At 40.2% G+C, this 22,217-nt stretch overlaps 1 protein-coding gene across 1 annotated transcript in view; it reads left to right on the forward strand.

Moving 5' to 3' along the window:
- The window catches only part of SEC63 (SEC63 homolog, protein translocation regulator), a 69,080-nt gene extending 59,134 nt beyond the window's left edge, over window positions 1–9,946 (forward strand). The window contains exons 19-21 of the mRNA XM_082856014.1: window positions 4,112–4,210; window positions 7,809–7,913; window positions 8,870–9,946. Coding sequence (XP_082712140.1) covers window positions 4,112–4,210; window positions 7,809–7,913; window positions 8,870–9,013 — 348 coding nt within the window. The 3' untranslated portion in view covers window positions 9,014–9,946. The remainder of the gene's footprint in view (window positions 1–4,111; window positions 4,211–7,808; window positions 7,914–8,869) is intronic.
- The last annotated feature ends 12,271 nt before the right edge of the window (window positions 9,947–22,217 follow it).

A 22,217-nucleotide genomic window follows, 5' to 3' on the forward strand; every position in this document is an offset into this window, starting at 1 on the left:
TGTTAGGGGCATTTTGCCCATTGCAGTGTAGTCTGCCAACACCAAAGCTCCTGAAATCAAGCGAATAAATTCCACTCATTGATTGGTTTTAAAAGTACCATGGGGGCTTCCCTGGTGGCGCAGTGGTTGAGAGTCTGCCTGCCGATGCTGGGGACACGGGTTCGTGCCCCAGTCTGGGAAGATCCCACATGCCGCGGAGCAGCTGGGCCCGTGAGCCATGGCCGCTGAGCCTGCGCGTCCGGAGCCTGTGCTCCGCAACGGGAGAGGCCACAACAGTGAGAGGCCCGCGTACCGCAAAAAAAAAAAGGTACCATGGGATGCTGTAAGCTGCATAATTTGTACCCTTATAATAGACAGCTTCATTTTAGACCATGCTTAGTTAATAAGCAAAGCATTCATTTACTCCCTTAGAACATTTTAGCAGTAAAAATGCCTTCTTGTAATTTCATCTACATGGTAAATATCTCAAAGTGTCATTTATCAGATAAACTTTATTTAGGATTTTCCTAACATCTACCTGTCTACCTTCCCATGTACCTACCTAACCACCATACTACCCACTTAAATTACTTAAAGTTTTATGTTAATAATTGACTTACATGTTAATTGCAGCTCATATGTTTAATAAGTTAAGAATGGTTGGGAATCTCACACAACAGAAACAGTTTTGTTTAAAGTGCAAATAACTCAGTAGAACATCTTTTCCACTTTCACCATGTGCATCAAGAGAGTGTAGGTGCAGTGCCATAGATTGATAGTCACTAGCTTCTTTTTCTTTTTTTTACACAACAAATCTGCTCTTTTTTTTTTTTAATTTTCTTTTATTTATTTATTTATTTATTTAGGCTGCATTGGGTCTTTGTTGCTGTACGCGGGCTTTCTCTAGTTGCCGCGAGCAGGGACTACTCTCTGTTGAGTTGGGCTTCTCATTGCTTTGACTTCCCTTGATGCGGAGAACGAGCTTTAGACACGTGGGCCTCAGTAGTTGTGGCTCGCAGGCTCTAGAGTGCAGGCTCAGTAGTTGTGGCACATGGGCTTAGTTGCTCCACCGCATGTGGGATTTTCCCAGACCAGGGCTCAAACCTGTGTCCCCTGCACTGGCAGGTGGATTCTTAACCACTGCGCCACCAGGGAAGTCCCAGATAGTCACTAGCTTCTTAATAAATAGTATTCTTGAGTGAATCTCATTTTAATCAAATAGCGTGCGTGGGGGGTGGAGGGTGGGAGGCATTCTCTAAGTGGAGATAAAGAATAAATGCACATTTTGAATATACCCCTCTGCTTCTCATATCAATACATGTTCTGGTAATGATATTTCTGATAATGAAATGTCAGACCACTTAAATAGTAGAGATGTTTACCTCATTTCATTAATAATCATAACTTTAAAAATTATTATTGATATATAGTTGAAATACAACATCACATTAGTTTCAGGTATACCATATAGTGAGTTGACATTTGCATTCATTATGAAATGGTCACCACAATAAGTCTAGTAACCATCTGTTCCCATACAGAGTTATTCCAATATTATTGATCATATTCCTTATGCTGTATATTACATCCCCATGGCTTATTTATTTTATAACTAGAGGTTTGTACTTCTTAATCTCCTTCACTTATTTCTCCCGCTACCCCCACCCCTCTGGCAACTACCGGTTTGTTGTCTATATCTGTGAGTCTGTTTTCATTTTGTTTTGTTTTTTAGATTCTACAAATAAGTGAGATCGTATGGTATTTGTCTTTCTCTCACTTCACTTAACATGATATCCTCTAGGTCCATCCACATTGTTTCAAATGTCAAGATTTCGATTCTTTTTTTATGGCTAAGTAATATTCCATTGTATATATGTACCACATCTTCTTTGTCCATTCATCCATCAATGGATACTTCAGTTGCTACCATATCTTGACTACTGTAAATAATGATGAGGTGAATTGCTGTGTACATACCTTTTCAAATTAGCAACTTTGTTTTCTTGGGGTAAATTGCCAGAAGTGAAATTGCTGAATCATATGGTAGTTGTATTTTTAATTTTTTGAGGATCCTCCGTACTGTTTTCCATAGTGGCTATATAAATGTAACTGTAATTTTATTGTGCTCTGTGTCCTAGGCAGTTTAACAGATATTTTATTTGTATTATCTCGGTTTATCTTCACAACACAGTGTGAGGTAGGCATTCATTACTTAACAGAAAAAAGTGAGGTTTAGAGAAGTGAAATAATCAGGTCTGGATGGCTTTAAAACAGGCATTGGCAAACTACTGTCTACAGACAAATCTGCCTCCTGGCCTGTTTTGTAAATGAAGTTTTATTGGAACAGAGTCACACTCATTCCTTTTGCAATACAGTGGCAGAGTTGAGTAGTTGCAGCAGAGACTCTGGCTCACAAAGGCCAGATGTTTATACAGTTGGCCCTCGGTGTCTGTGGGTTCTGCATCTGCAGATACAGAGGGCCAACTGTACAATGACACTTTATGTAAGAGACTTTAGCATCTATGAATTTTGGTATCCTGGAGGTGGCGTGGTCCTGGAACCAATCTCCTGTGAGGTACAACTGAACTCTATTTTGAGTCTGTTACGTTTTACCCATTTTGTGTGTGCAAAACACTCATAGACGAACATATATATACACATATACCTGTTGTGGTAGTCTTAACCCTTGGGTTGAGCAGAAGTTGGGTTAATCATGCACTTGTGATCTGTTATTCTGCTTATTAATGTTGCAGTGCCTTGTAGTTTAAGGCATTTAAACAAAAACTTTTAGCTGAACTTAGTGTAGCATTATTAGAAAGATAATAAAACAAATTTTAATATCTTAGGATTGAAATGCAATAGAAAGTGCAAGTGTTTTTGGCTTAGAAACAAACATTTTTCCTACGAAACTATTTTCAGTAAAAGTTATTTTTTTTAACCTTCTTTTGGATAATTGAGACTTTAGAATAGTCTATTGTTTTTTTTTGGTTGATTATTTGGAATATCCTAGAGTTTATTTTTAGCTACAAAGCTTTTTTTTTTTAAAAGCCATTTTAGAAAGATATTGTCTCTATCCAGTTCTTAAACAGTGGATGCGAAGAAGATGACTGTTTAGTTACGGACCTGTGCTGTAATACAGTGATAGTTGCTGGGCACACTGAAGTTTTGTACTTCCAGACTAGTCTTCTAATTTTTGTTTTAATAGATTTTTGTCTCCTGTCAGTGCTCTCTGCTACCATTGTGCATTCTGGTGGCAATTTTTTTACCCAGCTCTTTTTCTGGTCCTAATCTTTTATGAAGTACAACTAAAAATGCTGAGCTTATTAAAATCATGTGCAGTAAAAGGTATAAACAGGCGCTTAGAATCTGAGATGCTCTCTTATGAGTAATGTGTTTTAATATATTAATTTCTGATATTGTTGTAAGTCCGTTCCATTCCTACTTTCTGGCTTTTGCTTATTACTAGGTAACATTACTAAGATTATTTGCTAAACGATATTGTAATAGTTCATACTGTTTTCTTTTTTAGCATATCTTTTGTCATTTACAATTAATCGGGCTTTTAATACAGAGGTTCATCAATAGCGTTTAAGGGGCCATTTGAAACACCAAAATTACATACAAAAGTGTTGTGGAGAGCAGATCTACAAATAGTTAAGAACAATTTATTCATTCAGTAAATATTTATTGACATCTATTTTGTACCAGGCACTGAGTCTGTGCTGGGGATACAGCAACGAATAAAACAAGGAAAATACAGTTGGCCCTCTGCATCTGTGGGTTTTGCATCCATGAATTTGACCAACTATGGATTGAAAATGTTAGGGGGGTACATTCCAGAAAGTTCCAAAAGGCAAAACTTGAATTTGCTGGGTACTGGCATAGCATTTACGTTGTATTAGATATTGTAAGTAATCTAGAGATGAAACAAATCATATGCAAATACGACACCAGTTTATATAAAGGCTGTGAGCATTCATGGATTTTGGTGTCCACATTGTGGGTGTGGGGGGGCGTGTCTGGAACCAGTCCCCCTCAGGTACCAAGGGATAACCATACTGCTAAAATGAGACAAGGCAAAATTGTATTTCTCTAACTCTTTTTGGTTATTTATATTTATTTTTCTTTGCAGGAAAAACAAGAATGGTGGTGGCTTTATATCGCAGATAGGAAGGAACAGACATTAATATCTATGCCATATCATGTGTGCACACTAAAAGATATGGAAGAGGTAATTATCCAACAACATTATTTAAATATAGAAAACAGTGTAGAAATCAGTTTATCATATTTGGCTTATTACATTTTATTTAAGACACATTTTATAACTATTCTCTGACATATTTTGGAGGGAGCTCATTGGAAATTTATAAAGTACTGAACTACAACTTGGTAGTCTTCTAAAACCTTGTTCTCAACTTATTTTGGGGAGTTTTCACTGTTACTATCTAAGAACACATGCCTTACCTTATCTCCAGAATTTAATTATGTTTTACAAAAATTTATTATTTTTATCCTCTTTGGGTTAGTGCTCAGATATATACCTTTTGTCTTAAAAAACAAATATAAGAACTGGTGATTCGTTTTTTAGAGTGGAATTTTTTGTTACATTGCTTTGTCCGCTGTCAGTGACATCAGTAATATAGCTTTGTGACGAACATATTTTGCCCTTGGATTTTCTTGTTTTTCTTCTTGATTTTTTATGTTATTTTTCTAGGAAGAAGTTCTGTCTACCCAGACTTGGTGGACAAGAGCAAGGCTTTGAATTTCAAGATCTATGATGATGATTTTTAATCCAAAAAGTTTTTTCCCACCTTTCTAACCAAGTAGTACATGTATGAAGTAGTTTCTTGTTTATTTGACACTTAGAGTTGGTACCAACTTAAGGGTATTTTTGAGAGTAATTTTAACATTTTTTTTGTGTGTGTGCGGTATGTGGGCCTCTCACTGTTGGGGCCTCTCCCGTTGCGGAGCACAGGCTCCGGACGCACAGGCTCAGCGGCCATGGCTCACAGGCCCAGCTGCTCCGTGGCATGTGGGATCTTCCCGGACCAGGGCTCGAACCCGTGTCCCCTGCATTGGCAGGCAGACTCCCAACCACTGCGCCACCAGGGAAGTCCCAGCCATTGATATTTTTGAAGAGTCCAGGCAAGGTATTTTATAGAATATCTCTTAATCTGAATTTGTCTTATTGGTTACTCACGCTTATAGTCTTCTCAAATATTTTTGGCAAAAATACTGCGTAGGTGATGTAATAACCTTCTTAGTGCATCACATCAGGGGCACATTATATTAGTTTGCCTGATATTGGTGATATATTATGGTTGATCATTTAGTTAAGTCTTTTCTCTGTTGTAAAAAGTATGTCTTCCTCCAATCTGTGGGGTGATACTTGGACACTCTGTGAATACCCTGTTCTCCAACAGTCTTTAACCCACTCATTTTAGCATATGTTGATGATTCTTGCCTGAATCAATTTTTACTATGCTGGCTGTATTCAGTGTAGTTTAATTTTATATTTCTCTTAAGAGGGAAACTGTACATCTTTCAGTGTATTTGAATCATATTTCTTTGTGTGTCTGTTTGTGACCATCGTTCATTTTTGTTGGGTTATATTGGTCTTTTAAATTGGTTTTGGGACTTTATTTTTGTTTAAATATTATGAAATCAGCCATTTGTGATGTGTGTTGCAGATATTTCTCCCCAGTTTGTCGTACTATTGTGGCTGTTTTTATCAAGCAAAAATAGAAATATTTACTCATTTGTTTATCCATTGGTTTATTTGGGTGTTTGGTGGTATGATTTAGTAGTCTTTTTCTTTTATGATTTGTAGGTTTGATGTTAGAGGGGCCAAACTTTGAGATTAATTAAAAAAAAATTCTCCCATGATGTTTTCTAGCTTGTTTGTTTTTTTTTATAAATTTATTTATTTTATTTATTTATTTTTGGCTGTGTTGGGTCTTCGTTGCTGGGCGCGGGCTTTCTCTAGTTGCGGTGAACGGGAGCTACTCTCCGTTGTGGTCACGGGCTTCTCATTGTGGTGGCTTCTCTTGTTGCGGAGCATGGGCTCTAGGCACACGGGCTTCAGTAGTTGTGGCATGCGGGCTCAGTAGTTGTGGCTTGCGGGCTCTAGAGCGCAGGCTCAGTAGTTCTGGCGCACGGGCTTAGTTGCTCCGCAGCATGTAGGATCTTCCCGGACCAGGGTTTGAACCCGTGTCCCCTGCATTGGCAGGCGGATTCTTAACCACTGCGCCACCAAGGAAGCCCTAGCTTGTTTGTTTTAATGGCAAATTTTAATATATAATCTTGCCAACAAAACCTGGATGTTGGAAAGTGGAGGCAGATTACCAGAACATCTAAATGTCATCATAAAAATGTATTCTTCCTTTGTCCAAGTGGATTAGAAACTTCTAAGAGTTCGTAAATATTTGTATTTGAAGTTCATTAGTATATGATAGGAAATAACGTATCTTTTTGACCTTGTAAGGCATTGGACATCTGTAAAGAAAAAAACGTACTTCTCCCATGTGTTTCTCCTTTACTCTAACACTACTGCCACACTCTCAACACTTCTGATACCAGTTTGTGGGCTTTTCCCCACACCAAGCAATTCGCTGTGACACCAGCTGAGTGTCCTGTAGTTTAACTCAGTGCTGACACTGTCTACCTGGATATCTACCTCAGGTTAAGGGTTCAGTCCCACAAGACTGCTGTTCCCCCGCTCTCCATCTTTAGATGCTAGTCACAAGTCCCAGGTTGTCACCTATACTTTTGACCAACTGGCTGTAAATCGTGGTTCCCATGATCCCCCTCCTTGGGTTCAATAATTTGCTAGAATGGCTCACAGAATTCAGGGAAACATATTTACCAGTTTATTATGAAAATAATATGATAAAGGATATAGATGAATATCCAGATGGAAGAAATACCTAGGGCAGGGTATGTGGGAAGGGGCATGGAGCTTCCATGCTCTTTCTGAGCAATCCACTCTCCCAGCACTTGCACATGTTCACCAACTCGGAAGCTTCCAGAACCCCTACTTCAGGGATTTTTATGGAGGCTTTATCACAAAGGCGTAATTGATCATTAATTCAGTTTCCAGCCCTTCTCTGGAGACTGGGGGCGTGGGACTAAAAGTTCTAAGCCTCTCATCATGGTTTGGGCTTTCTGGTGACCAGTCCTCATCTAGGAGCCCACCAAGAGCCACCTCATTAGAAGAGAACTCATTCTTATCCAGGAAATTCCAAGGGATTTATAAGGTCAGTGTCAGGAACCAGAGTCAAAGACCAAATATTAGAACGAAAGATGCTCCTTGTGCTCTTATCACTTAGGAAATTACAGGGGTTTGAGGAGCTCTTTACCTGGAACTGAGGGCAGAGACCAATGTATATATTTTCTATTATCTCACAGCGTTTGTCGTAGAAATAAGAAAATTTGGCAAGAACTCTTTCCTCTCTGGTGAAGTCTATTTTAGTCCATTTCATTTATTTTACTTCTATACCCAACTTAATTTCTTCAAGTTGTCAAGATGTGATGGTCAACATAGAACTTGGTTGCTTTAAATATGCTTTCTTGAATTGTGGAGATAGAAATTAACCCCATCAATTCTGCCTCTTTTTGTTTTCTTTTTGTATAGTATATATATGACATAAACGTCATATATGTGTGTATTTGTTGTTGTTAGAACTTTTGTAACATTTATTAGGACCTCCTGTGTCATCTGAGTAAACCCTAGCTATTAAATACTCTGGTCTAAATATTTTAGGAGTGAGCTGTTGTTTCTTCCACTCCTCAAAATATAGATTTTAAGTGCTGATTTTATATTCTAGGTAGAACTGAAGTTTCCTGCACCAGGAAAGCCTGGAAATTATCAATATACAGTGTTTCTAAGATCAGACTCCTATATGGGTTTGGATCAGATTAAACCATTGAAGGTAAGAATAATGACTATGCATTGCATATGGTTGTCTATTTGAATAAGTGCTTAATATACTGGGGAAGGTTTTCTAGTTTTGAAATGTAGAATAATAGAAAAAGAGGTCATCTCATACTTTTAGGTAATATACTTGATGGACTACTCTTTCAATAATAAACTTAAGTTGTATTAACAGAGTGTAATGATTTAGAACCTTGAGTATAACTTACGTGATACATTTTAATGTGCTGTAATATGCTGTAACTTTACAGGGCCTCACCAAATGGGTTCTGTTTTCTTTAAAAAGCACATGTGTTTTCCCACAGATTCCATTGTAGTGTTTATTGATTTCCAAAACTAATTTGTTTTTGATCATTTTAGAGTATACATTTGTGTATCATTTGAAGCACACTCCCATCAGTGTTTACTGTTTCACTTGAGCTTTTTATAAGAGGCATGCTATTGTGTTAGAGAGATTGTGCTGAAGAAATATTGTTGCACTGTATACTGGAGACCTAAGAGAAGGGAGCCAGCAAAGGCATACCTTTTTTTCCCCCACGAGAATACTGCATTTCTTTCCATTGGCTGTAGAATGTTACTTCATGAGTCTGGAGGCTGCAAATATCTCTTTGGAAGTCACACTTGAGTTTTTCTTCATCAGCAGAAGACTTATTAAGACATTACTCAGTGTTCTCACTCAAGAATCACAATTATTCATCTTTCATGCCACAGGATAAATAGTATAAGCTCCTAAAATCAAACTACATTAGAAATTTAACTATACTTATGTGTTAGTAGATTCACCTTTTTATTTCTGGGATGAATATCTGTTCTAAGTATGTTAAATTTAGAGTTAAAAGCATAGAATCTATTTCTTTATAATTGCTGCAGTCAAAGAAACCTTTTCTTTACCAGGTATTTCTCCCATTATTCCTCCCCAAGTTTCTGAAGTCTACATTTAATTCTTTTTTATAGTTGGAAGTTCATGAGGCTAAGCCTGTGCCAGAAAATCACCCACAGTGGGATACAGCAGTAGAGGGGGATGAAGACCAGGAGGACAGCGAGGGCTTTGAAGATAGCTTTGAGGAAGAGGAAGAAGAGGAGGAAGATGATGACTAAGCAGTACTATGAATGGACCACAGTATTTGCACATATTTGCAAATTTTTGCTGTTTTGGAAGTGTGTAATAAACCAGAAACAGTGCAGAACTGATGTTGAAGGAGGTGTTAGTTCTTTACTAGAAATTGGTGCATAATATAACTAGGCAGTGGTGGTGCCTTGGTACAGTCTGAAAAATGCTTAAGGCTTGTGAAAGCCTTTCAAGTATGGGATGGTGCATTTATTTCATCTGCAAATGATAATAAACCCTTTGTTATAACTGTCCAGAAGTGTGGGCTATGTATTATCTGATCATTTATGGTCCCAGTGAAAGTAAAGGTACATGAAAAACAGTCTATAAATGAGCGACTTTTCTTTGTTTAGCTTTAGTTTTAACAAACGTTAAAGTATGGTAAACACCACAAATGTTTTAAGTAACATCTGCTCAAGTTTTAATCTCTTGGTAAGCTCTATTCACTTATTGACATTTTGCAGTGATACAAGAGTATTTATAACAGCTCCATTCATAGCTTTAAACATTTTATTTTTGCCTATCTTGGTCGTAAGTTGGCATTCTGTCACATTCCACATAATATAGAGGGCTACATTTTGGGATTTTCCTTCTTTTAATTGCCCAGAGTTATCAGATTATAAAAATGGCTTTTAATGGCTTAAAACATTTTTAAGCCTCTATTTTAGCAGATCAATACAGGATCTAATTCTTTTTATAAGCTGTAGATCTAAAAATGATTGTGGGACCATATGTTCTCTGATATTGGTGACTTATGTTATTAAACCTTTTTTAAAAGGTTCATTATAAAAGCTGAAATACATTCTTAGCTTTTAATCTACCTGACTCTATCAGAAGCCTTTTAAGGAAAAATATAACATGCAAACGAGGCATTTTTTTGTATTCATTTTGGACTCCTGTCAATAAAATAGAAGTTTGACTCATTTTACGTTTGTAATGGTGTGTCTTTTTACTCCCAGAAAGGGATATGATAGGATAACTCATTCTTTTATTTTTCAACTAAAAATTTAATAATAATGTACATGACTGCTGATGTGATTGCTATTTCTGTATACTATAGAAAAACCCATGATTGGGAAGAATTTTCCCCTCACACTCTCACACAGTACAACCTGGAAGGGAGTGCGTATAAAGAGCAGAAATGTGTACATGCTGAGTTATTGAGGTATTACTAGATACGGAGGAAGCATGTCTCTATTATAGGACTGATTGTAATAATCCTCTCCTATCAAAATCTCCACAGACCAAAGTACTCTTGGAATACTAATTTGTGACCTTCTTTACTTAGAAGGTTGTCACTTTCCATGCAGAATTACCACTGGCATTTTGTTACTGCAGTAGTTGGAAATAAAATTTGAAACTTAACCAAAAACATGAATGGGGGGTTTTTGGGTTCTAAATTTAGGATGTAATACTTCCTATAATACGGTCAAAGCAATTTTTTCACTGGAACCTCCATCACCTATTTTTCTTTTAAAGGTGTTAGTGAGACCCTTCCTTGGGAAGCAGAAGTGCCACTGAGGATTTGTTTCATTTTATAAGTAGAGGGTGGGTTTAATTTTCGAGTCAGGTTTTGCTGGGAAGCTGCTGGCCACCTAAGTGAGGTGGAAGGGAGTGAGCCAGCCTGTAGCATCCAGTGAAAGGAGAGTTTAGAGAAAACGCAGGTGGCATGAAGGCAAGGAAAGCGAGCAAATGAAACAATGTGTAGTATGCGCACTCCTGGTTTTCTTGAAAGATACTTTTCAAGAAAAGTATTTCTATTCTAGTGGCTATTTTGTCTTAAAGAGGCTTTGTAAGTTATTCAAACTGGCTTCTTTCTGATTTTAAGGCTAGAGGATGGTTTTACAACCCAGTAACTCATCACAGTGCTTAAAAAAAACAGCATCACCTCATTAGGAAACCCTACTAGCCTGTTTTCCTTTGCCATTTGTGTGATATATGTGTACTTCCTAACCAAATAATACATTTTCTTCTAATGAGCGCTTTCCATATTGCAATAGTGAAAGAACTGAGCCTTCATTTTATAGTTCTCATCTTTCCAGCAAGTCTCTGAATTCTACATCCCTTCTTTCTTTCTCTATTATTGAGATTTAATAACTAATTTACTCTGGTTTGCATTTAATCAAATGGAAACTTTCACTGAGTGCAGTTTCAGTTTTGTTCCCATCAAGAAACACTGACGTTTTGTCAACAGAATAGATGAATATATAGGCGAAAACATTCAGTGTGCATATACAAAGTGAAACTGGTTATTTATGAAATTAAGCTACTTAAATTGTATAATATTTTTCTCTTTAAATTGGTAAAGTACCTATTAAAACAAAAGGTACTCGTCCAGAGGAGACCACAATTGAAAGTCTTTCAGTTGTAAATTTTTGTGTTATGAAACTTGATTTAGGCCCCATGTGCATATCTCAATCTTGAAGTCAGGTGTTCATGTCCTTTAAAATTAAAAAAAAAAGTTTGTGAATATTTTTTAAAAATTGAGTACATTGAATAAGGTTTTCTGTGTAGAACATTACTGTATTTCTCCCAGCTTGCACTGAGGGGTGCAGAAGGATGCTGAGCCTGTCTGGCTGCAGGGCTCCACTGCGAGGTGGAAGCTCAGGCCCTGGGTGGAAACAGAGTGGGTGGACACCAATGGACTGATGTGGAAAAAGGGAGCAAGGGTGTTGAGGAATGTAATGAGGTTCTCTGAGCATATAATTCTCAACCATAATATTTATCCAGTTATTCACTTCAGCCAATCAAAACCAGATACTGGAGTGGCCTTTAGCAACAATTGTTACTTCAAATGCAATTCAGCAAGCACTTCGCATATTTTTTGAGGGGTTGTTCATCATCACATATTTACTGAGTTTCAGTGTGGCTGGGTCTGTGATTGGACACTGGGGCTGTAAAAATCAAAGAATTTGTGTCCTTAATGACTCATAGGTATTAGGGCAGGCAGATTTGTGGCAGTCTGTTTTAATCCATTTGCATTGGCTGATGACCATTGTTTGGAATGCCTTTTTTAGTTTGTCTTTCCACTGTAGGCAGAGGAGTTTTTTAAGGTGCTAGCTACTTGTTGGCTTAAAAAAAGAAAAAGGCAAACCTTCATCCTTTATTATTAAGTGTTTCTTTAAAGCATTTTCCTCCCCAAATATTCTTATTCAACTCCATGAAATCCCCTATTTAATCTGCCTTATAGTAACTGAAACAGCTATCAGTGAACCATAATGTGACATTTTACCTACCAGCTGTGCAGTGATTAGCCCAAATATGTCTTAAAAAGTTAGCATCAAGCATCTTCACACATTCAAACTTGATGCTAGAGCTATTTTGCAAAACTAAAATAAAAGCTGTGATCTTGTACATTTTTCTGTAACTTGAGCTAAAAATTCAAGTCTAGCAATCATTGGCCTGCTTTAGGGCTGTGGCTTCAGGTGGGGGCGTGTACCTCCCAGGAATATGCAGGTAATCAGTCCACTGGGAAAATGTTAAAGCAGTTGTTTGTATTTAATCTCAGCCTTTTAAATTTCTATTTTTGTGTGTTTTATAATGTACATAATATATTGTACAATTGTACACTTCTATAATTTGTAAATAAATAATACATTTATTGGTGCATTATACATTCTTTTCTGATTTCAATGCATGATCAAAATATTTGCATAGGCTGCTTTGAAGTGTTGATATACCGCCATTTAAGCAAAAGTGAAGGTTTGGACCTTTGGCACTCACCATTTGAGTTCACAAAATGATGCTACTCTGCTGGAATTGAAGGGTTGGCATTCACTGTGTAGCAAAGTGATATTTTTTGAGGTGGGACTGAGTAGGTTTGGTGATGGGGTTAATAGATGAGGGGAGGGTTCTAAGCAGCTGTTGTCCATGGAAAGAAAGTGTGACAGGTGAGGGCAGAAGTGCTAGGTGTGGCTTCCAGGGACTTCCAGCAAAGTCTACAGCTCTGTTAGTGGTCCCTGCAGTCAGTGGCTGCTACAAATTACAGGTGAGCATGAGAAGGACTGTCCACTCTTTTCGGCACTAGATGGTCCAGCATTAACCTGCCAGGCTGGGTTACTGGAAACCTGAAGTGTACACTTTAAAATCTGGATAATTATGAGCAGATTCCATAAAGAACTTTAAAACTATTTCCCTGTAGTTTCTAGCCTGGTTCCGGTAGAGGGCGATAGGGCTATAATTTTCTTTAGCAAAGAATGGTTTAGTTTGTGACACAAAGAACCAAAATTAAAGACATGACTGTGTAATTTATTTCTATCGCCACCTTCTAGGCTTACCTCCTTCCCTTTAATGTTTTGTATTCCTGTCTAACCCTAGCCTTTATTACATGTGTCCTTGAATATATTAAATTTACTTCTCGGTTTTCTGGCTAGAAACATTAAGCCCCTTTGCAACAAACTCCCAAAGACAATCCACGTCTGTTAATACAAATGTATTAGATTGCTTGAGAGAGGTGGGAAGTCAGGTAGGACAAAAAAAATCCTTTTATTCTACAAAATTAATTTTTGGATGGTAGGTGTCAAAAACTATTGAAGGGTCTGAGATTTTTACTGTGTGTGCAAGCTAACAAGTTAACCTGCCACAGTGCCATGGATGCTGGCAGAAGACAGGAGACTCCCAAGTCAGAGGCACTGGAGGCTGCGTGAGCTTCCTGTTCCCCATCTACTCCTCTGTCTCCCAAGTTCCATGGGGCTGATTGGAGTAGCTCAGGTGGATGCTGCACATGCTGAGGAATTGAAACCTACTCTTTGAGTATGCAAGCAGGGCTTCCCTGGTGGCGCAGTGGTTGAGAGTCCGCCTGCCGATGCGGGGGCACGGGTTCATGCCCCGGTCCGGGAAGATCCCACATACCGTGGAGCAGCTGAGCCCGTGAGCCATGGCCACTGAGCCTGCGGGTCTGGAGCCTATGCTCCGCAACGGGAGAGGCCACAACAGTGAGAGGCCCGCGTACCGCAAAAAAAAAAAAAAAAAAAAAAAGAGTATGCAAGCAAAGCTGCCCAAGAGGGAGATACTCTTTCTTCCGAGGCTGTTTCCTATGCACACATAAAAAGATAGTCTGGAACAAAAGCAGTGTGCCTCTGCTCACAAGGTTTGCAGAAACATGAGATATTCATAGAAAATTGTCTCTCAAAAGTTGGAATTCAAAATATATAGTAACTTCTATTTACAAAGAGGTATAGAGTACTTATTTTCAAAGAGAATGAGTTCTATTTAGTGACCGTTAGGACCAGTGAGGCCATGTTCCTTGAGAATAGTGTGCATTTAAACTTCTTGCAAATGTTTTATTGTCAAAGATAGTTTTATGTTACAGTTGAAGACCGTTCACTTAACATGTGCACCAACTAAAAAAAATACAGAATTTTCCAAATTGAATCCAGAGCAGTGTGATAGTGCAAACAGGGTGTCTAAAAATGAACACTATAGCTGTTATATATTATAACCATAAAAGATTTTGATAATTGCCTCTGTACCTTTGCCCAAAACCTCAACCCAAAACGTGTCCTGCCCCCCGCCCCCAAAATCCCACTCTTCCCAACAAACTGAACATGTGCCTCCAAGTGAGTGGATCCTTGTAGAACAGCTGCCCTTCCTTTAGTGGTGCCCTTTTTCCTAAGATGCTATCCAAGTCCAGGGAGTCTTTGGAGTGTCTTTGGTTGAAATAATTGAGGAACTGCTGAAATATTCTTCTGAACAGTCGTGCTGGCATCTGACCATCCTTTGAGAGAATATTTATTATTTTTTTTTACTGTGAAAAGTCATTTAGAGATGATGAATTGGGAGGGTAGTCAAATTTGCTGATATTTCGATGAAAAATTAAGCATGTGACTAAAATTCAATGGGTGCCTTTTTAAAAATCATGATTTTTATTTAAAGTGCATCTGAGAACTCCCAAGGAGACATTCAGTAATATTACTGGGATAACTCTAGCCTCCCTCATTTATATGGATTACTCTGCATCTATATCTTTGTAAAAATTAGTCTACTTGCTTTATAATCACATCCAAAGTTTCTCCAGCTTTTTATTTTTATTTTATTTTTTAATTAATTAATTAATTTTTGCGTTACGCGGGCCTTTCACCGCTGTGGCTTCTCCCGTTGCAGAGCACAGGCTCCGGACGCACAGGCTTAGCGGCCATGGCTCATGGGCCCAGCTGCTCCGCGGCCTGTGGGATCTTCCCGGACCGGGGCACGAACCCGCGTCCCCTGCATCGGCAGGCGGACTCTCAACCACTGCGCCACCAGGAAAGCCCTCTCCAGCTTTTTATAATTTCTTGATTCTCTGCCACATTCCTGGGACTCCTGTTGCTGGCTGTGCTGTACATCAAATTTCCAAAATTTTCCAGAGCCTCCTCTTCTTGATGTGACAACACATATATGAGAGAGAGAAGGGAGAGCACCAGAAAAGGTACCCCAAGTTGAAGGGAAGCAGGGCATCCCTTCCAAATGTCTCGGAGTTGCTGTTTTCCCCACAACCAACTCCTGGTTTCGGACTCTGCAGCTGCTCTTTCTCCACCATCCTGAGATCCTGCTCCAGCTTCCCTACCCCACTCACAAAATGCTGATCCGGGCCCATTATCATGCAAATTATGAGGATTACTGTGATTTTCCGAATAGTGCTTTTGAGAATTGGAGATGAAACTAGTGTTATGACTCACAGTATTATTTCTTTATACACTGAACCTCCACATCTTTCAAGTCTGCTGACTTGATGACAGGGTATCGCTCCGAGCGTCAGGAATGACACAAATGGGGCAGCGCACTTTAGATGATTTTAGGTTTGCTAATACTAAAACTGAGTTTTGAGTAGAATTGTGACTGTTTCAGTGTGTTGAATAATTTGTAGAGCGAGAAAAAAAAGTCTTTAAAAAAAAGCCTTCCTCCATCTCCCTCTGTATGATTCGTAAAATTTTCTTTGCATTTAGTGCTAGGTACTTATAATCTGATTGAACCGAGTGCCTGTCCCCCAATCTCTCCACAGCCTAATATAAGCAGGCAGAATGTAGGTACGGGAACAGAATCCATGGATTTTAGTCTTGGTGCTACCTCCATGGAGGGGCATTACCGTGGGGAGTTCATGACAGCGTGTATGCAAGTGCTGAGAACCTGGGAGGCCCCTTCTCAGCAGCTCTGGTTTGAAGTAGATCACACTTCCAGCTGCGCCCACAGAGGGCCAGGCATTGACGTGAGGGAGAGACATGGAAACAAAGACTCAGATAAGAGAAGTGACTTGTCACAGTTGGTGACGGAGCTGGAGCTGGGACCCAGGCACCTTCCTCCACAGGGGCTGCACTGTACAACCCACGTGTCTTTACTTGCACCACTGCTTCCGACAGCAGGGCTACCCCGGAAGACCATCACTGACGGGTTCCTCATGGGCTCCAGGTGCAGGGACCTGAGGCCGAGGGGAGGGGCGGAGGACAAAGCTAACAGTAGACTGTGCTTGGGATACAAAGAAAACAGAAAAGAACAAAAGCAAATAAAGACCCCTGCTGTACATTCTAAAAGAGGAGAAAAAGAATGAACAATAAACATAATTGATAAGTAATTTAAATAGTATAATTGAAGGTGATAAGAGTGATGGAAAAAAGAAAGTAGAGAAAAACAAGTCAGGCAGATGGAGGACAGGTTTCACTTTTTGTGGTCAAGACAAGTCTCATCTCAAGCTGACATTTGGGCCAAGGCTTGCAGGAGTGAAGAAGTTAGCCGTGCAGATATTTGGGGAAAGAGTGTTCCAGACAGAGGGCAAAGCTGACACACAGGCTGTAAGACAGGAGTGGCTGGCAAGTGCGGGGAACATCAAAGAGGCCATCAAAGTGGCTGGATCGGCTGGAGCAGAGTGAGCGAGGGGAGAGCAGCAAGAGATGAGCTCAGAGAGATATTGAAGGTCAAGGTCGCAGAAGGCAGGGCCTTTCAGGTTGTTTAAGGACTTCGGCTTCTACTCTGAGTGAAGGGGGAGCCACTGCTGGGTTTTGAGCAGAGGAGTGACAGGGTTTTGATCTTTTTATGTCTTAAAAGGATACTTCTGGCTATTATGTTAAAAAAAAAAAAAAGACTAAGGAGAGAGGGGTTGAAGTAGGAAGACCAATTAGAAGGTTACTGCAGAATTCTCCCTGGAATTTTTACATGTGTTATAAGGCAATAGATGCTATACAGGTGTACCTCAGAGATGTTGCAGGCTCTGTTCCAGACCAGCGCAATAAAGTGAATATTGCAATGAAGTGAGTCATAAGAGTTTTTTGGTTTCCCAGGGCATATAAAAGTTATGCTTGCACTATACTGTAGTCTATTAAGTGTGCAATAGCATTATGTCTAAAAAACCATACATAATTTAAAAATACTTTATTGCTAAAAAGCAGATCATCATCTGAGCCTTCAGCGAGTCATAATCTTTTTGCAATAGTAACATCAAAGGTCACTGTCACAGATCACTGTAACAAATATCATAGTGAAAAAGTTTGAAATATTGTAAGAAATGCCAAAGAGTGACACAAAGACACATGAGCAAATTCTATGGGGAAAATGGCTTTGATAGACTTTCTTGACACAGAGTTGCCACAAACCTTCAATTTGTGGGGGAAAAAAAATCTGTGAAGCACCATAAAACGAGGTATGCCTGTATAGCTATCCCTTTGTCCTCATGGAGGCTTCGATGGGGCGGCAGCCATGGAGGTGGGGTGCAGTGGATTTGGGATGTGCATATCTTGAAGGTAAATCCAGCAGGATTTCCTAATGAAGTGAATGTGCTGTTATGAGGGAAAGAGAGGAGTAAAGATCCTTCTACGGTTTTCGCCTGAGCAACTAGGAGGATGGAGTTGCTGTCAGCAAGACGTGGAACATATTCGGGGGAAAAGATTAGAAGTTCTGTGTTGGATATGTTAGTTTGAGATTCTTCAAATGAAAAGTTAGGTGGGCAGCTGAGTGTGTAAGTCCAGAGCTTAAGAACAAGGTCCACCTCAAAATAGAAATTTGTGTTGAAACGGCACTTACTCACTGAATGAGATCAACAAAGAAATAAGTGAGAGACGTCTGGGCCCTGAGGAGGGGTAACGCTATCAGGCTGGAGTGAGGACGAGATGGCGGAGGAGACAGAGAAGGAGCACACCGTGTGTTGGGAGGAAAACCAAGAGTGTGGCGTTCCGGCAGACGCTGTCAAGGAGAAGGAGGTATCATCATTGGTGTCAACTGCACTGAGAAGACAAGAAAGGGGAGAACTGAGAATTGACCCCTGGATTAACCAGGAGGAAGTATTGCTGATTTTCATAAGAACCATTTCAGTGGAACAACTGGAGACAACAACCCCACTCCAAGCAGCTTTGAAATTCAGAAGGGGAATTATGACAGTGTGGTATTGGGACAAGAGCAGACAAGGAGGCCAATGATACAGAATGGGAATCCAAAAACAGCCCCCCACGTGTGGATGGACTCACGCACTTGATATATGTGACAAGTTGGTGCTGCAGAGCAGTGGGGGAAAGGAAGGCATTTTCAAAATATGATGCTGGGACAATAGGATATCCATTTGGGAAAAAAGAAAACAAAGATACATGGCTTCTGTCTCATGCTTTATACAACAATTAATTTCAGGTGGCATATAAGTCTAAAATTGAAAGGCAAAACAATAAAAGCTTTTGGAATATAGGAGAATATATTTATGACCTTAGGGTAGGATACAAAGAGCATGTGTAAAAAGGAAAAAAAATTGAGAAACTGAATTACATCCAAATGAAGGACTTCTGTCCAAAGACACAATAAGGAAATGAAGAAAGCAAGCCCCAGAGTGGGAGAAGATATTTGCCATACATGCAATTAACAAAGGAGTTGTATCCATACTAAACAAAAAGCACCAACAAATTGGTAAGAAAAAAAAAGGCAGACACCTCAACAGGAAAATGGGCAATAGGCTTAAAAAGACGCTTTGTGTCATGGATTGGGTTCTTCAGAAGCAGACCCTGAGAAGGAGTTTGTGGTGCAAGATGCTTATTAAGAATCAAGATGCTTATTGTGAACAAAAGGGGGAAGGAGCAGGTTCGGGCAGAGAAAAGAGATGAACTTCGATGTAGGCCCAGCAAAGCCCAGGCTAACTTGGTGGAGGGTGCTCATTAATGTGTCCTGTGTGCCGTGTCAGGCTGGTACGGCTGTACCTTTAGAGTCTGCCTTGCTCAGTCAGAGAATGGGCTCCCCAGGAAGAGCGTGACCTTGGACAAGGTGGTTCTCTACAGCCGAGGCTGACCCTGAAGGAGCCACTGGCTGGAGGCTGTCTGGGGACCACTCAGCTGCTGGGCAGCAAGTCCTTCCTGGAAGGAGGAGATGAGTGCCATGTCTCCACATCTACTACAGTTCACAAAACACTATATCCCAAGGTCCTAACACATACATTAAAAAAAGCTGTTCAAGCTCTTTATCCATCAGGGAAATGCAAATGAAAGCCACAATGAGATATCACTACATGCTCATGAGAATGGCAGAATTTGAAGAGATTGACAATACCAAGTGGTATTGAGGACATGCAGCAACTGGAAATCACATCTACTCCTGGTAGGGTTGTAACTTTGTAGATCACTTCCTAAAACTGTTTGCCATTAGTTACTAAACTTGACCTTATGCATAGGCAGTGACCTAGCAATTACTCTTCTAGGTATCTATCCAGCAGAAATGCATGCACATATACACCAATAGACATGTACAAGAATGTTCATAACAGCCCCCAAATAAAAGTAATCCAAATATTGATTGATTATAGAAAGGATAAAGTTTTCTATGTTTATACAAAGGTTGTGATGGGGAGCCGCCAAGATGGTCCCCAGTGATCTCTAACTCTTGGTGCTCATGTCCTTGGGTGGTCCCTTCCCACACTGGACCAGGATGGTCTGTGTGATCAATAGCAAACAGCAGCACTGACAGTGTGTCACTTCTGAGATTAGGTTATAAAAAACATTGCAGCTTCCATCTTGGGAGCGCCTTCACTCACATTTTTCCTCTTGGACTATTTGCTCTGGGGAATCTATGTCATGAGCAGACCTATGGAGAGGCCCAAGTCTTGTCAACAGCCCTGTGAGTGAATTTGGAAGTGGATCTTCCAGCCCTAGTTAAGTCTTCAGAGATTATAGCCTTAGGCGACAGCTTGACTGCAACTACACGAGACACCCAAAGTCAGAACACCCAGCTAAGCCACAAATGATCCCTGACTCTCAGGACATAGGTGATATAATTAATGTTAGTTTTAACCTGCTAAATCTTGGGATAATTTGTTACACAGCAATAGATAACTAGTGCAATGGGATTCTATAAAGTAATGAAAATAAATGAAATGCAGTTACATTTGTCAACATGGGTGAATTTTGCCAACATGATATTGCATGAAAGAAGCCAGCCACAGAAGACATTTTTTTTATCCTATTATTTAAAGTTCTAGAAACAGGTAAAACTAAAGTACAGTGTTGAGGGATGCATGCCTAGAAGGTAAAGCAATAAAATAAATCAAGGAAGTGATGATCATAAAAATTAGGATGGTGGCTACCTTTGGGGGCAGATGGGCAGGAAGTGGAAGAAAGCATAAGGAAGACTTCTGTGCTCTTGCTAATGTGCTATTTTTCTTGACCTAGATGGTGGTAGCAAGGGTATTTGTTTTGGATAAATCATTAAGCTGTATGGTTCTGTTTTTACCCTCCACTCCCCCCTTTTTTGGTATATGTGTTGTATTTCACAATAAAAAAGGCAAACAAAGAGAATGGGAGGAGAGAATTGGAGACAGAGAGCACACACAACTCTTTAGAGGAATGTTGTTACAAAGATGACCAAAGAAAGAGAGTAGCAGCTGGAAGAGAAATAAAATCAAGATTTTTTTTAAAAAAGATGAGAGCAATAACAGTATGTTTTATGCAGAAGGAAATCGTCTACTGGAGAGGAAAAACTTATAAGGCAAGAGAGGGGTATTGCTGGAGCCAAGTTCTGGAGTAGGTGAGAGGGATGGGTCTGGGCTGAGCAGGGTGCCAGCCAGATATAGATATGTCTATATCTATGTATGAGAGAGAAAGGGAGAGAAAGAGGTGTTTTAAGGAACTGGCTCACACGATTGTAGAGGCTGGGCTGGTCCAGAATCTGCAGAGTGGGCTGCTGGCAGGCTGGGAGACAGGGAAAAGTTGATGCAGTCTTGAGTCCAAAGGCAGTCTGGAGGCAGAATTCCTTCCTTCCTTGGGGGAAGTGAATCTTTTTCCTTTTGAGGCCTTCAACTGATTGGATGAGACCTGCTCACATTATGGAGGATAATCTACTTAAAGTCTACTGATTGAAATGTTATTCTCGTTTAAAAAAATACCTTCGCAGCAACATCCAGTGTTTGACCAAAATATCAGAGTACCTTGGCCAAGCCAAGTGGACACATAAAAAAACCACCCACCATGAAGACCTTGACAGTATTTGTCAGTTAACTTGCTTTGGGTGGAGAAGGAGGGCAAGAGACAGTCATTTGGCGGTTAGGACATGTCTTGCCCTTGGTTTTCACTTGGAACATCTGTCTCTTGATTTTTTTGTCTGCCTAGAGAACGTCTGTACAGCATTGTGAGAAGGGGAGAGGATGGAATCATTGTGTGAGTAAGGTAAAACAAGACACGAGACCTTCATCTTTTTGTTTTGCGTTTGCAGCAAAAGATACTACTAATTTTGACTGAGCAAGATGTCTACTGGTATTTTTCTTACAGTTTGGCAAGTCTTGTAGTTAAAAAGATGGATTCCCTATCACACTTACTCAAGGTGGTCTAAGTGATGGGGCCAGCGGAGCATTAAGCTACCTAATACCTGTGGAAGACGAGGGCAAAGATGCTCTCAGGAGCAGTGCGATTGTCCCTAGGAGACTTCCTACCAGGAGCTCAGGTCTTCCCTTGTCTCTGAAGACCTTGAAAGAGGTGTCTTCGGTGGAAACGGTCACTTTCTTCTGCCCTGCCCCACGAAGCACTAGTTTCCCCAGGACTCTCCACCTCCAGTGCAGGTGCTCCGTGCACGTGTTGGGATTCAGGCGGGAACGGGCTCAGCGAGTGAGCGGCGTGTCCAGATGCCGCCGCCAGGGGGCGCGAGGCGGCCGAGGAGGCCGGGAGCAGGCCGTCAGGAGCCGGGACATCCGGGGCGCCTTCCTGTGAGCCCGCGGCGCGAGCTCCTGTGGCCGGAGCCACGCCCGAGCTACGGGAGAACAGGAGTCCC

The sequence above is a fragment of the Leucopleurus acutus genome (assembly GCF_964270905.1).
Source record: "Leucopleurus acutus genome assembly, chromosome: 15".
Classification (NCBI taxonomy): Eukaryota; Metazoa; Chordata; class Mammalia; order Artiodactyla; family Delphinidae; genus Leucopleurus; species Leucopleurus acutus.